The sequence below is a fragment of the Somniosus microcephalus genome, chromosome 15 (genome assembly GCF_052327205.1).
Source record: "Somniosus microcephalus isolate GS21.2 chromosome 15, FLI_Smic_1.0, whole genome shotgun sequence".
Taxonomy (NCBI): Eukaryota; Metazoa; Chordata; class Chondrichthyes; order Squaliformes; family Somniosidae; genus Somniosus; species Somniosus microcephalus.
Genome location: NC_141001.1, coordinates 59970623 through 59985534, shown reverse-complemented (window position 1 = coordinate 59985534; position 14912 = coordinate 59970623). Strand labels below are relative to the sequence as shown.

Genomic DNA, 14912 nt, shown 5'->3' with positions numbered 1-14912 from the left:
GATGTGAAACCCCAGGCATATTCCTAAAGACTGCACAGCTGCAGAAAACAGAAATGTTGCTTGCTGGGAAAGGTTACTAGGTAGGTTTGCTGATTTGTGAGCAGGATTCTCATAAACTGCTACAACTAATCAATTGTTGGATTAGCAAAATGGATGTATTTTAATTATTTGTATATTGTTAAGCAAGTCGTTTCATCCTTCATTACTGTTATTTCATAAACAGATGAAGTAAAACTAATGTTAACAACAACATGCATTTATATAGTGCCTTTAACATAGTAAAACATCCCAAGGCGCTTCACAGGAGCATTATAAAACAAAATTTGACACCGAACCACATAAGGAGATATTAGGGCAGATGACCAAAAGCTTGGTCAAAGGGGTAGATTTTAAGGAGCGTCTTAAAAGGAGCAAAGAGAGGTGGAGAGGTTTAGGGAGGGAATTCCACAGTTTAGGGCCTTGGCAGGTGAAGGCACGCCGCCAATGGTGGAGCAGTTAAAATCGGGGATGCTGAAGAGGCCAGAATTAGAGGAGCACAGATAACTCAGAGGGTTGTGGGGCTGGAGGAGATTAAAGAGATAAGATGGGGAGAGTCCATGGCGGGATTTGAAACCAAGGATGAGAATTTTAAAATCGAGGCATTGCTCAACCGGGAGCCAATGAGGGTCAGCGAGCACAGGGGTGATGGGTGAACGTGACTTGGTACCGAGTTAGGACACGGGCAGCGAGTTTTGGATGACCTCACGTTTACGGAGGGTAGAACATGGGAGGCCGGCCAGGAGTGCGTTGGAATAGTCAAGTCTAGAGGTAACAAAAGCATCGATGAGGGTTTCACAGCAGCAGATAAGCTGAGGCAAGGGTGGAGTCGGGCAATTTTCCAGGTACAGAACATTTTATAAAACATCATGCTTTTGCAGTGCTGGGCAAGTTCTTAGAGCAAGATGTTTTACACATTCTGATTGCTATTACAGAATGTTAAGAGATGGAAAATGGACTTCTGTAATATTTTGTGAAATTTGCCTAAAATACCAGTTAGATAAAGGCAAATAATTGCCTTCCATTATGATGGTGGTGTTTTGGGTTTTTAAGCACAAGGTTCCTGCTGGACAAGCCAATCCCGAATTTCCAATTTGTTACTTCACTTGATCAATATTGGCAACAGCCCACCTATTCCCTATATATGGCATTCTTACAATAGGTCATTGCTTTGACCACCCAAATCAATTACCTGTAACATGATTCCAATGTATTCATGCGGAAATCTATTTAAGTAAACATAATTTCTTTCTTCTTTTACCGAAATACATTTTTTAATATCAAGACTGAATCCAATTTTAAAAGCAAAAAATGCTGGAAGTCCACAAGCGATAAGTCAGCATATGAAAGAGGAAGTGATACCAACGTGGGTCTTGTCTTAAATACCTTGTTGGGTTCAGGGGCGCCAGATATTCCTTTAAGCGGTCCGACCATTTTTTAATGAAAATTGACCCACACTGCTCTATATCTAAATGTATGGTAAAGTAACAACAGTATCCCTTTGTGATCTGAACTGGATATTCATGACTTTCACACATGTGCTTCTTCAATCTCTCTGAAGGTGGACTGAACAGACATTTGGTAAGGTGAGGCTTGATGCAAACAGATAAGCTGATTTATCTCACAGCACATGAACACACACAGCAACAGTTATGATTGGATTCAATTATTTCAAACAGGTCAACTTATCTTTGTGTAATGCTGCAAAAATAAAGAATATGCCATGGTTCCCCACATCAGTGGATTCTTTTACTTGACTTAAATGATTATTTCTAACTGCCCACAAGCATTTCCAGTCTCTGTGAAAGCCCCCACAGCTTTTTCTTTTAAAACTTGCCTGCCCATGTCTCTATCATGGTGTTTTATCTCTCACTTTTCACAGCCAGAAAGGGATAAAAGATCTTCCTACACAATGGGTATAAGGTGTTTATTGAATACCGAAACAAGTTAATGAATTCTGAAAAAGGGTTTCGACCCGAAACGTCAACTCTAATTTCTCTCCACGGATGTTGCCTGGCCTGCTGAGTTTTTCCAGCATTTTCTGTTGTTATTTTTAATGAATTGCTTATTGTTTACAGTCTTTGGAGGGGAAGAACTTCATTAGCACATTAACCAGCTTTCTTGGAGGTGCCGTTTTTTAGAAAAAATTGTGAGAATACATTCTTGCTTTTGAAAACGCAATGTTAAAAGTAACTCTTTCTCCTCAAATCTTTTCTGTGGAAAAATGGTCAAAAAGATGCCAGAATGGGACAGGAAACTAGGTTAACATTTCAGGTGTGACCCTAATGAAGGGCCAGAATTGAAATGTTAACTGGTTTTTCTCCTTCAGATGCTATTCGATCTGCTGCACATTTCTGCTTTGATTTCAGATTTCCAACATTTGCATTTTCTTGCTTTGTATTCTGTCTCCAGTTTCATTGTAGTGATCTATTTACCGACAATGTCATTCTCTAATGATCCTGAACACATGGATGTCGTTAGATGGTAGATTTCAGGTTCTATGGAATTGACAGGTCGATTATACATATTGTTCCAATTCTACATTATAATATTCAGCATTAGAGATTCACAGACAATTCTTTTTGTAGGTCTTACAGGAAACATGTGTGTATTTGGAAAGCTGCAAAGGACATTCAGTACTCAAAGGGATAACGCACAGTTCTCTAAAGAATTTCAAGTCCCAGAACAACAACAGCTTCTAAAATGCTACATCTGTTTTTGAAATACTGTATCCAAGTCCCATTTAAATATGTAATGTGTCATTTTTCATTCCATTCCACCACAGCAAAGGCTGAATTCACGCACACCGCGGCTCACATGGTTTCCACAGTCTAATCCATGTATTCCATACAATAAGCGTTGTCACCAAGTCTTCCCCATCCCAGAGTTAAAACTTGATGTTCTGAACAGTTCTCCAGCCCACAATAGATTGGAAAAGGTAAGAAAAACCATGAATGTGAGAAATCTGAAATAAAAAAGAAAATGCAGCAAATGCACAGCAGGTCAGTCAGAATCTGAAAGAGAAAGATGAGTAATTATTTTAGGTGGGACCGTTCCATCAGGATCACACCTGAAATAATGCGAAACCTTTTTTCCTTTCAGATACTGATCAACCTGCTGTGCATTTCTAGCATATTCTTTCTTAAAGTCTGAATATACTAGAAGCAGCTCTACTGGAACACTAAAGTTGGAATAGGGGAGTGGGGATGGGGGTGGGGTGGCAATGGGTGGATAGAAGGAACCAGATTAGGTCAGGAATTTGCTCTGAATAAGTTTTGACTGTAGGTGGACAGCACTCGCTCCATTTTCACTCCCTAGTCTATGCACTATTGTTGTTTTATTCTCTCAGCTGTGAATTCCTAGCTGAATACCACTCATAAAATGAGAAGCACTTTGTGGTGAATTGATTGTTCACTTTACAGGGACCTGACTGGATTTGGTGCAGATATTAGTGATGGTAGATTGAGAAACAAAAACATGGTACTTTCACCTCCCGTAAGTAACTTTCAAATTACCAGTGCACAGTATATAAAAGAAATATTAAAGTTCTTAACACATGACATGCTCAAACGCAGCTGTGAAAATAGTCTGCTGAAAAACTATAACTTAATTTTTAAAAATTGAGCTGTGAGGTGTTTTCTTTAGGAATAACGTCCCCTCATTTTCACTCAGCCAATAAAGTTGTTTCCTGTAATCAAATTAAACCGAAAAGTACTTATATAAAAATTAATTTAAAATAAATCCAAAGACAGGTACTAAAGAGGTTGTGTTTTTTTTTTAAATGTCACACTCAATGTTATTTTTCTTAAGACTTAAACACACATTATATTCCCAGGCTGAGATAGTTTCTGTATCATCTTCACTCAGTGAGCCCCACTCTATAATCTAGGTTAAAATTCTAGGGCAGCATTGTCACATCTGAGTCAATCCCCAACAGGCACCAAGCACATAATCAGTGCACCACTGAGGGGATGCTGCATTGTCAGAGGTTCTGTCTTTTGGGTAAGTGATTAAACTGAGGTCTTGTCTGCCTGCTAAGATAGACATAAAAGATCCTGTGGCACTATGCAAAGAAAAGCAGAGGAGTTCGCCAGTGCAAAAGCAAAATACTGCAGATGCTGGAAATCTGAAAAAAAAACCTCAGAAAATGTTGGAAATACTCAGGAGGTCAGGCAGCATCTGTGGAGAGAGAAACAGAGTTAATATTTCAGGTCGGTGCCTTTTCATCAGAACTCTGGCAAAAGATCACTGACCTGAAACATTAACCCTGTTTCTCTCTCCACAAATGCTGCCTGACCTGTTGAGTTCTCCAGTGCACTGACAAACATTTATCCCTCAACCAGCGCCTGCAAAAACAGATTAGCTGGTTATTCACTCATTTGCTATTTATGAGACCTTGCTACATGTAGATTGGCTGCTGCATTTGCCTACATAACAACAGTGAGTGCACTTCAAAAGTAATCCATTGGTTGTACGACACTTTGGGATGTTCTGAGGACATCATAAGGAGCTATATCAATGCAATTTCTTTCTTCTTTAACACTCTAATGCAGTGCACCCTAATCTGGTGCTGTGCTTTGGATAAGATGTTAAATCAAGATCTAGTGTGATGTAGATGGACATTAAAGATTCTATTATTTGAAGAAGAGCTTTCATGTGTTCTGGCCCACATTATTTCTTCAAAGAAGACCAGAGTAACTGAACATTCATCTTATTGCAGTTCGGTGTAGCAGTTTCATTTGCTTACATACAGCATTCATTGTGTTTCTAAATAATTCATTGTATGTGAAGTGTTTGACATATTTAAGAGAAATGTGGTACAGTGTTTTGTAAATGAAGTCTGTCTGACTTACATAACACTACTTATGATCAGAATTAGGATTTCATAGAGACAGTAGCTCTTTACTGTTTATCTACTCTATCTAGGACTGAGATGAGGAGAAATTTCTTCACTCAGAGGGTGGTGAATCTTTGGAATTCTCTACGCCAGAGGGCTGTGGAGCTCAGTCGTTGAGTATATTCAAGACAGAGATCGATAGATTTTTGAATATTAAGGGAATCAAGGGATGTGGGGATAGTGCAGGAAAGTGGAGATGAGGTAGATCAGCCATGATCTTATTGAATCGCGGAGCAGGCGCAAAGGGCCAAATGGCCTACTCCTGCTCCTATTTCATATGTTCTTATGTTCTTACAGTGACCCCAATGATAAAACTATTGCCAGTGTGATAATGAGCCATATAGATCTACTTTCAATCTTCAGTCTATGCTAAATTAGGTGAGCTCAGCGTGGTCACTGTAATGGTCCTACCTTTGACTTCAGTGCCCTTCAGGAAAAAAAAGTTATCCATAGTTCCCACTCCTAACTGCTCGCCAATGACTCCTGCTGGGTAGTGTCGACTTCAGGTGCAGACAACATTAAGCTTGGTGTAATGCCCACCATACTCATTATCTAGGCTTGCACATATGAACAATGGCCACTTGAGTGAGGCAGTAGATGGCAGCCAGTGCCGGATTGAGTCAACACATTCAGAAGAGAGGGGAGAACTGAGAGTTTAAAAGCATGTCTGAAATCAATTTTTTATGGCTCTGTAGGTCAGGTGCTGATCTCCCACTCAGAAAACTTACATTGAAATCCCAGCTTCGACTGACATTGGAATTTGATTATGTTCCAGGGGCGAGTTTCACTGGTGAACAGCTCAAAGTGTAGGATGAAACACCTCACACTGATAAAGTCACCAGCATGCAGATGTATCTCATTCCATGCCTCCTACTGGCTGTGTAAGGAGCTAAAACAAAGGAGAAATTTACAACTAAAGTAGATTCGTTTTTGAAAAAGAACAAATCGGCACTTCAAACTTTCCAAAACGTTAAAAAGAAAAACTTGAAATTTATTTATGGCAGAAAAGTAAACGGACCGGCTCAGCTGCCTACTCCCAGCTACTGAAATGCCTATCTGTAGCACCACCATAACCGAAGAAGAAGCCAAGGTACCACACCCTTTCTTCGAAAAAAATCCCAGGGCGGTTCTGTGTGCAGTTTGGATCCACTGCCAACCAAATAGCTCAGCTGTCCACCAATCAACCGATACACCACAAAACAGACAGCAAATCGTTTTTGATCTGTCATTCTGTCTAAAACACCCGGAAAATTTCTGATAAAATCTGACACACAGTAAGGACTGTTGCCCTTGATTTTTCCATCAATCTCTGTTAATGTAAATGGGGAGAGAGCAGGCAAGTGGGATTAGCTTCGCATTTCTCTAGCAAAGAACCGGCCGAGCGGCCTCCTTCAATGCTCTAAATTCTGCTGGTTCTAAATTTTGCTGGTTTTATATGGTGGAGCTGTTTGGCGGGCATCTGAAACTTCTGAAGTGTGAGATTGTTATGGTAAATGTGGACTACTGGTAACATTATTAGGGCAAATTGGTTGGGATAAGTTACTGACAGTGTGAGTGAGCTGAATTAAAATTCACAGATACTGTCATTACCCCGCAATCTTCTCTTTGCATCTGTGTAAGTTCATTCATCACTCTGATACTGTTATGATCCACCCAGTCAGTTTCCGAATAACATTCTCAATGATTACTGCTGCAACACAAATATCCTTAAAACATAGATGAGTCAAAAGAAAACCTTTCCCTTTTAACTTACTAATTTTTAAAAAGTGTGAAGATGAGAAGACTCACTCGTGAACTGAATTTCTTCTGCTTTATTTAAATGTTCCACTGGGGTTCTCCTCGTGTCATTCTTACCAGCTTGATTTCTCCCTAGCATTTCACGATTTTTTACCTCCCTCCCTCTATCTCTGTCACTCGCATTTCTTTTTTTTTGTTTGCCCCTGTCTCAGCAGCGTATCCCCATATTTATACAAGGGTTACTCATCAATAGAATGGTTCCTAGGCAAAACAGTCGGCCTGTGCACTCATTAAAACAGGCTACAAACAAATCGCTGCTTGATCAAGATATTGTTTCTATATATAAGAAACAGCAGACGATGGACAGAAATGTTGAGGTTGATGACAACTAGCTGAATGTGCTGGTAGGACTACAGTCTAGCTATGAAGTCTGGAAAGGTCATTTTATCGTACAGCCCACAAACATGGTAATTTTTTAATGACGTGCACTTAAACTTGGGTGATTCTGTCACTGGGTTTCAGCAGCCGAAGACTACTTTATGCCTACAGCTCAGATGTGATGGAATGTTTTGACTTGCGAATTGTCCCTGCAGATAGCATTACATTCAACAACTACTTGTGTATAATTAGTTAGCATTATGGTCTTACTGCTGTCTGCCTTTACAGTTCAGTAACAGCGCCAAGTGTCTCTCCATATCAAAACGGATATCCTATTTCTTCCGAGTTTAAGTTGTGGTTTTTCTGCTCCGTCTTGTAAGTCACAGACCTTCCTTGATGATAACAGCAGCATATCATTTCTCTCGCACTGTGACAGCACTCTGTGATGCGGCTGGCCACTGAACACACACACGATCCTTAGCCTGACTGCAACGACTGTGTGTTGTGTGTCTTTTACACAAATTACAGTAACTTTTATTTAATGTACAGAAAAGAAAGTTAACCAGATGAATAGAGAGCACCTTTTGCCTTCCTTTGTTTTTAGAGGTGGGAGGCAGGAGGGCCTGCAAGGATATTGGAGTATTTGTACCCAACTTTGCGATGGTTTTTGATGTTGGGTCAGATGTCAGGCACAGTATTTTTTTATTTTAATTACAAAATGATTCCAAATATGTCAAAAAGATCACAATCAAAAATGAACTTTACTTCTTAAACGTAAAATAACTAATTTTCTTTTCAGTATTCAACAAATACTCCCCCAAAAGCACGGGTGTCAATGAAATACAGGCAAATGGGTGAGAGCTGGCACAAAGAACTGCACTCGGCCGATTGGAACAAAAAGCTCTGCTTGTAAAGCCAAGTTATTTAAATAAGAATACTGTAGCACTGAAAGTCTATTCAAAACCATTAACAATTTAAACTTTCTTCCAAACAAGATATAGAAGACGCTCTCTAACATTTTAATCTCAATGCTCCATCCTTCCTTTGATTAAAGCAGAAATAGGAGAACCTCTAGACTACAATTAAAAATCAAACACAATTTTGTATACATTTGATACAGCAAATTATGAAAGCAAAAAGTTCAAGAAGCCTTCAACTCCCTTCTGTATTATTGTGTTGGGGAGCAGGTAGCCAATGAGACATTTCAACAAATGGCCTCGTTTTGTGCTGTATGATTATGAATCTATGGTAAATGATTTGCAGTGATTGAGGGGAAATCTCACTCATCTAAACATTAAGCAGCATCAATAAAAAAGTCCTTGCAGTGATACAATGGTCAGGAACTATTCACATCGCCAGACTCCTACTCCTAAAGCACTTTTACAGTTCCTATGTCCCACTGTTCCAGTACAGCGAGCATGTCCCCTGAGTGCCACTCTCTTCCTTTCACTTTTCAGTCAGGTACTGGTTATGCTGGGTTCTGTTGTGTAATGTGGAGACCCAATTGCATAATAGAGCATAAATGCAGCAATGGGCTCCTGGTGTTTACATTAGTGCAACCACCTCCCTTAACCAGACGGTGCATTTATAGATCCACCATGATGTGGTCTACAATGCTGTCATTTTCTGAACCATCTACTGTACATAGGCAGTTATACGGAGGGAGACCTGGAAACTGCACTGCTGTAATGTAAAAGCACTTGTAGAAAATGTGCCTGGGGAGGTAAAATTCCTCCTCATAACTATTGTAGTGAAAAAGCCATCACAAGTACAAAATGGGTAACGTCATTCTGCAATTGCTTTCCCAAAATCAACAGGAGAAATTTTATCCTAGGTTTCTCGAATATCTTGATATCCTTAAAAAATAAGTGCTTATTCAAAGTACTGCAAACTTAATTTACACTGTCTGATTTTTTAACATCACATTGTTTTAGGTTTTGGTGCTTCCCAAGATGAGGGATGTCAGTGCTGGAAAATGGAAAGTTTTCCATTTTTTTTACCTTTAATGTCAGCCTCTAGAACTCCCTGGGCATGATTCAGATTTGAATAAACCTCTCACCACCCCAGCTTATTAATGTATCTTAACCCTCAAACTCCAGCCAGACAACCAATACTCATTTCAAATAGGACGTGTACACCCAGCAGAGAGGAGACTTTCATTCGAACAGTCCAAACCAGTTCCCAGAGGTAAAAGGGTACTGCACTGAACCACCCAATGCCTCTTTTTGAAAGGCCTTAATGGAATAGTACTCAAACAAATCAAATAATTTTATCCAGAAACATTACTAAAGCAGTGTTAGATTCCCTGCCTGTTTCATGCAGCTTTTTTGACGTTTTAAACTCTCAGCACCACTTATACCAATTGTAATGTTAAGCAGATGCTGTTTCCTTTCCCAGATAATATGAAAATTCTGTACTTTGATAAAACATTATTTCCTTCTCAAATACAATTTAATTTGTGCCAAAACTCTAAATGCATGGAAGTAGTTACACGGAGTTAATTTGAATTTTAATTGTTTTGAATTTCAGGCTACGTAGCACAATGACACAAAAAAAGGATAAGCTTTTATCACCACACAGTGATTGATTAATACATACATACTGTAAAAGCTTATAATCCTACTTGGGCCATTCATTATACAACAATTAGTCATGTCACAGGAATTGAGAGGCTCTTACCTCCCAGCTCTATTAGTAGCTGCTGAGAAGTCACATTCCTGCAGGGAGATTGGAACTGCAGGCTATCTTAGGGGAGGGAGTGCCCTGATGTATATCAATAATATAACAAGTCTTTTTTTTAAGTAAAGAATTATTTGTAGCTTATTGTAGAAATGCAATTGCATACTTCTGTCTAAAGCATTTACCCAGTAAAATTGACACAATCTGACATTTTAACACATATCTAGGTAACTGCTGTTAACATGAGGTTGAGTGTCCTGTCTCCCTGTGGCAACATTCAGCTTCAAATTGATTGTGAGCTGGTTAGAGCCAGGAGATGTTCCTTTAGTGTAACCAGTGATATGACTCATTTACAATTGGTGTCATAACATCGCTATGTTGGTGCAGGATCCACATCCCCTGACCCCCCTCCACCTTTCTAATCTTAAAAGCAGGCAGGTATAGTGCCACAGGGACCACCAGTCCGTCAGCCAAGTAGTCATCCGTCATGCCTAAGAATAGACAGTGGGCTAAAAATTCGGTGGCACGGCGTTTGGGGCGCCAAACTCGCCTGGGCACCGGAGGTCCCGCCCCGGAAGGAGCCGGGAGCGCCAGCCCGATATTCAGTTTGAGCGCCCCAAGAGGGACGCGGGGCGCTGCTCGAGGCGCCCCGCATCCCTCTTGGGGCGCTGAAACTGAATATCGCAGCGCAACGTGCCGCAGCGCCACACGCTGCGGCACGGCGCGCTGCGGTACTGCAGGCCTTCCTCCCCTTCTTAAAGGGGAGGGGCCTGCACCAGCGCGATCACGAGTGCCGGCAAAAGAGCCCGGCACCGAGGAGAAGAGCCGGGCGCTCAGGACACAGCCGGCACTGCCCGGGGGGGGGGGGGGATCAGGAGGCCGGGGAGGGCGGCGTGAGGAGGTGCTGGCAGGCAGCCACTGAAAAAAATGGCCGCCCCGCACCTCCCCTTTAATTTGCGCCACTACTGCCACAGGTAGGCCCCCCTGAACCGGTCGCGATTTGCGACCGGCACTACTGGGGGGGGGGGGGGGTGCGACACAATATCGCATTCAGGGCGGTAGCGGGGCACTGCGCACACCGATGATGTCATCGGTGGTGGCGCAGCGCTACAGGCTAACGCTGCCATTAGCACCCTGCTAAATTTCGCGGGAGGCGTGGCCAGTGGCGCTAAAGCCACTGAGTGCCCTCTTTAGGCGCTAACTGGTGGCGCAGCCCACTGAATTTCTAGGCCAGTGAGTTTTGACTGGCTATTTGACCACAGGGGCCATCACAGTCAAGCCCTCACCTGACATCCAGAGGCACTTATTTTCCAGCAGTCGTGACTGGATAATGATTAGGAGCGGGAATCCCAGCTAATTTTCTTTCCCTCTGCCTGGCCCAAAGACACTGAATCCAATTGCTGGGTTTATATTCCACCCTGGCTGTGATCAGCGAGGCTAGGGATCAAATCTGTGATGTCCTTGATCTGTGGGGCTCAACTCCGCCCTAAGCAGTAGGTTTACTAACTGAGCCATCAGGACAGCCAGTATAAAAGCTTTTAATAAAACAATGTGAAAGTAGCAGGAAGGAGTTTTACATAGGATTACACAGTAATTTACAGCACAGAAACAGTCCATTTGGCCCTACAGTTCTGTGCCATGCTTATGCTCAACGCGAGCCTCCTCCCCCCGTTACTTCCTCTCACCCTATCAACATATGCTTCTATTCTTTTCTCCCTTATGTACTTCTCTAGCTTGCCCGTAAATGCATCTATGCTATTTGCCTCAGTGTTCGTTTGGCATTCTCTTTGTCATCTGTACATCATTGTTCATCTAAAATGAAAAGTCTCCATTCAGCAGCCACTGTCAGGGGCACCACTGGCACAAGCCAAAAGTTACATTTTCGGTGCCAGGATCCTGGAGATTGAGGAGCCACAGCATTACTGTGCTGTTTTTGTAATACTCTCTTCCTTGCATAAAAATCAAATAATTTCACACTGAATCGCTGCCACCTGTTTTGTATAGTAAAAAGTAAAACATTTTTCTGGCAGCCTACCCAGCCAGGCTTTAGAGTATTTACTTGGTAGCTTCATTCACCCAGTGGAAAGACTGTCCACACGCTGTCAATCATACTTTATTAGTCAACTGTAACACTCCAAATGCCATGCTGACACATTTTATGTGGATGAGCTCTTTTCAGAGATAGAAAAATGAATGTACCCAACAATAAGAAGCAAGCACCATGTCAAATTTTCGTGGAAACCATATACATGGCCATTATTTCAACTGCATGACTCAAGTTAAGCAGCAGTTCCCATAACAAGAAACCATTTTCAGCTAAAAAGGGGTCTTCTCCGCAATCTGCTTGAATGATTGTTGCCGTTTGTCATTGTTACTCAATACTGATACATCAGTACCAAGAGCTGTTTACAGTATCTGCTCAGACAATTTTTGTACAATGTTGTCAAATCAACAATGTGATTGTAAAGGAGACCAACAAATGGGTTATGACTGAGAAGTGAGCGACAGTATAAAATATACAGTAAGCAAAAAATAGACTTACACCATGGGGGAGTAGGGCGCTGCCACAATGGTTGCTAAGATGATCACATGTTTAGGAGGTTAGGAGGTTTGCGCTGTTGATTTAGGTTCATTATGGATACATGCAATAGAGTTTGCAGTATTATCTACAATAGTACAGTACAAAAAGAAAAATAAATGATATATCTCCAGATGAGTCTCAGTGTTGTGTGCATTACTTATATGCATACAGGTCTAGGAACATTACATGCAGTACCTATACACTGCAGGTCTAGCAGTGTTATATGCCTTATCTCTATGCATAGGGGTCTAGCAATGCTATAAGTATTATACCCAATTAGGTCTTATGTATTATCATTTGTCCCCATTTTTGTTTGAAGTGCCAGCTTGGTCCAATGGTAGCATTTCCTCCTCTGAGCCAGAAGATTATGGGTTCAAGCCCAACTCCAAGACTTGAGTACATAATCTAGGCTGACACTGCAGTACAGTACTGAAGGAGTGCGGCAATGTCAGAGGTGCCATCTTTCAGATGACCCCTGTTGCTTATTCACGTGGATGTAAAAGATCCCATGGCACTACTGAAAGAACCAGCACCACCATTAACTGTCATTCAGCTCACTTCATGGTTTATGGGACCTTGTTGTATGTAAATTAGCTGCCATCTCTCTGCCTACATAACAACAATGACTACACTTCAAAAGTAATTCATTGGCTGTGATGCTCTTTGGGACATTGAGGCCATAAAAGATGCTTACATGAAAAAGTTTTTTCTTTCTATACCCATTAGCAAATTTCTCAGGGGACAAGACCAAGTGTAGTTTTCAGGTGCAGGATTTGAAGGCGGGGCTAATTGGACCAGGGTGCACAGATATAATTCAGTCTCCATTTTGAAGTCATACTTTCTGTCCTTATATTGAAAGAATACTTTGATTTTATGTTATTGTTTACCGTAAAGTAGCAAAATGTCAGGCAATTTGGGAAGCAGAGAAGTAGTTGGTGGAGGAAAAAAGTTTCTCTGCAGTACAGACCGAGGAGCTGGGAGATGCATAACTGAGGCGCTACAGCGCTGACACTGGCAGGAGGGTGTAATTACACTGTAACAAGTTTATGTTGGCAGTTTCCATTGGCCCAGAAATTCGGGTAGGAGGCTTCCCGCGGGTGCAAGCCTCCGACCTGCACTTACCTTGCGCGCCGGCCGTTGAGCTGTGGGGCCCCGTGGAATTGCACTCCTGGGCCTCCTCCAACTGCCGGTGTGCAGTGCTTGCGTATCCCAGGAGCGCAATTAGTTCGATGCGTCCCCTGGGATCACGTGGACCATGGAGAGCCAATGGTAGCAGGGAAATGCCCATACTTAAAATTGACAGGAAGAGCTGTCAAAACCATAAATACTACAAGCCCCAAAACATCACTAAAACTTCAAATAATTTTTTTTTTTTTTTAAATCACATTTTAAAAATAACTATAAATTATATAAAATAACTATTTTAAACAATAATTTAAATTTTTTGAAAAAAAAATTACATTTTCTAACGGGGCTAAAAATAAACTTACCTTTCTTTAAAGTATTAAAAAATAATAAACCTGTGGAAAAAATGTTTTAATTTTAATTAATTCACCACTTGTTAAAAGCAGGCCTTGCACCTGCTTTTTAAAAGTGTAAATCCTGGAGACTTACCCTCCCGGGAAAACCTGCAAAAAAACCATAAGTTTGATGCGCACGCGCTGCCTCTCCTGCACACGCATTCCACTTCTGAACCCCTTCTTTCAGGAGAATGGAAGTGCCAGTTTCCCGCGCATGCGCAGTGCATGCACGAAACCGGCACTTCCATTGGGCTTACGGGTGAGTACCCCGTGCATACTCACCCGTGGAGACCCGAATTTCTGGGCCATTATAAATGTGGACGTAGGAACTCATAATGGAAAGAGCTGACACAAGGTGTGACGAAGATGTGACAACAGGAAGTAAGGTTTTGTAGACAGGAATTGTGCTTAGATGTAAGATTTTGCATGTGTATTACTAGTTGATCTCCTGTGACATTGCATAGAGGGAATCAAATCCTTGTGTAGTTTTTGGGCAAAGCGAGGTTAGAGGCCAGAGAATAACTGAACTAGGGAATACAGACATAATTCAGTCTCCACTTTAAAGTCATACGCTGCCCTTATTTTTGTATGTTACCATTGAGGGTGCTGCAATACTTCCACTGGTGGAAGGGTGTCATTACAGTGTGACAATTTACATAGGTAGTTTCCATTATAAACCTAAACATAGGAATTTTATAAACAGTTGACAAGAAGTGTGCGCAGATGTAAAATTTATCATTCTAGATAAATATTGATGAGGCAACATTATATATATACATATTTATAATACTCCTAGAAGATTAGCAGTGCTATATGCTATACTCAATCAGACCTAGTAGTGTTCCAGTATTATCTACTCCCCAACAAGTTTAGTAGCACAAGATGTATTATCTATTCAAGTCCAATAGATTTATTATTATTAGCATATTCAAAAGAAAGAACTTGCATTTATGTAGTGTCTTTCACAATTTCAGGTGGTCCCAAAGGACTTTACAGCCAATTAAGAAATAAAGAAAGAAAGAATTGCATTTATACTTCACCTGAACCGTGCTGGGACCAGTGTTCTGGCGAGTCATATAACTGG

General features: G+C 41.2%; 1 protein-coding gene across 13 annotated transcripts in view; it reads right to left on the bottom strand.

The window, feature by feature from the left end:
- Positions 1-14912, bottom strand: part of sox6 (SRY-box transcription factor 6) — a 640702-nt gene that overhangs the window by 382945 nt on the left and 242845 nt on the right. The window contains exon 1 of one of the 13 annotated variants that reach the window (XM_086007881.1): positions 12270-12415. The exons of the other annotated variants lie outside the window; for them this stretch is intronic. Coding sequence (XP_085864007.1) covers positions 12270-12274 — 5 coding nt within the window. The 5' untranslated portion in view covers positions 12275-12415. Of the gene's footprint in view, positions 1-12269; positions 12416-14912 lie in introns of those variants that run through there. 13 annotated transcript variants of the gene reach the window in all.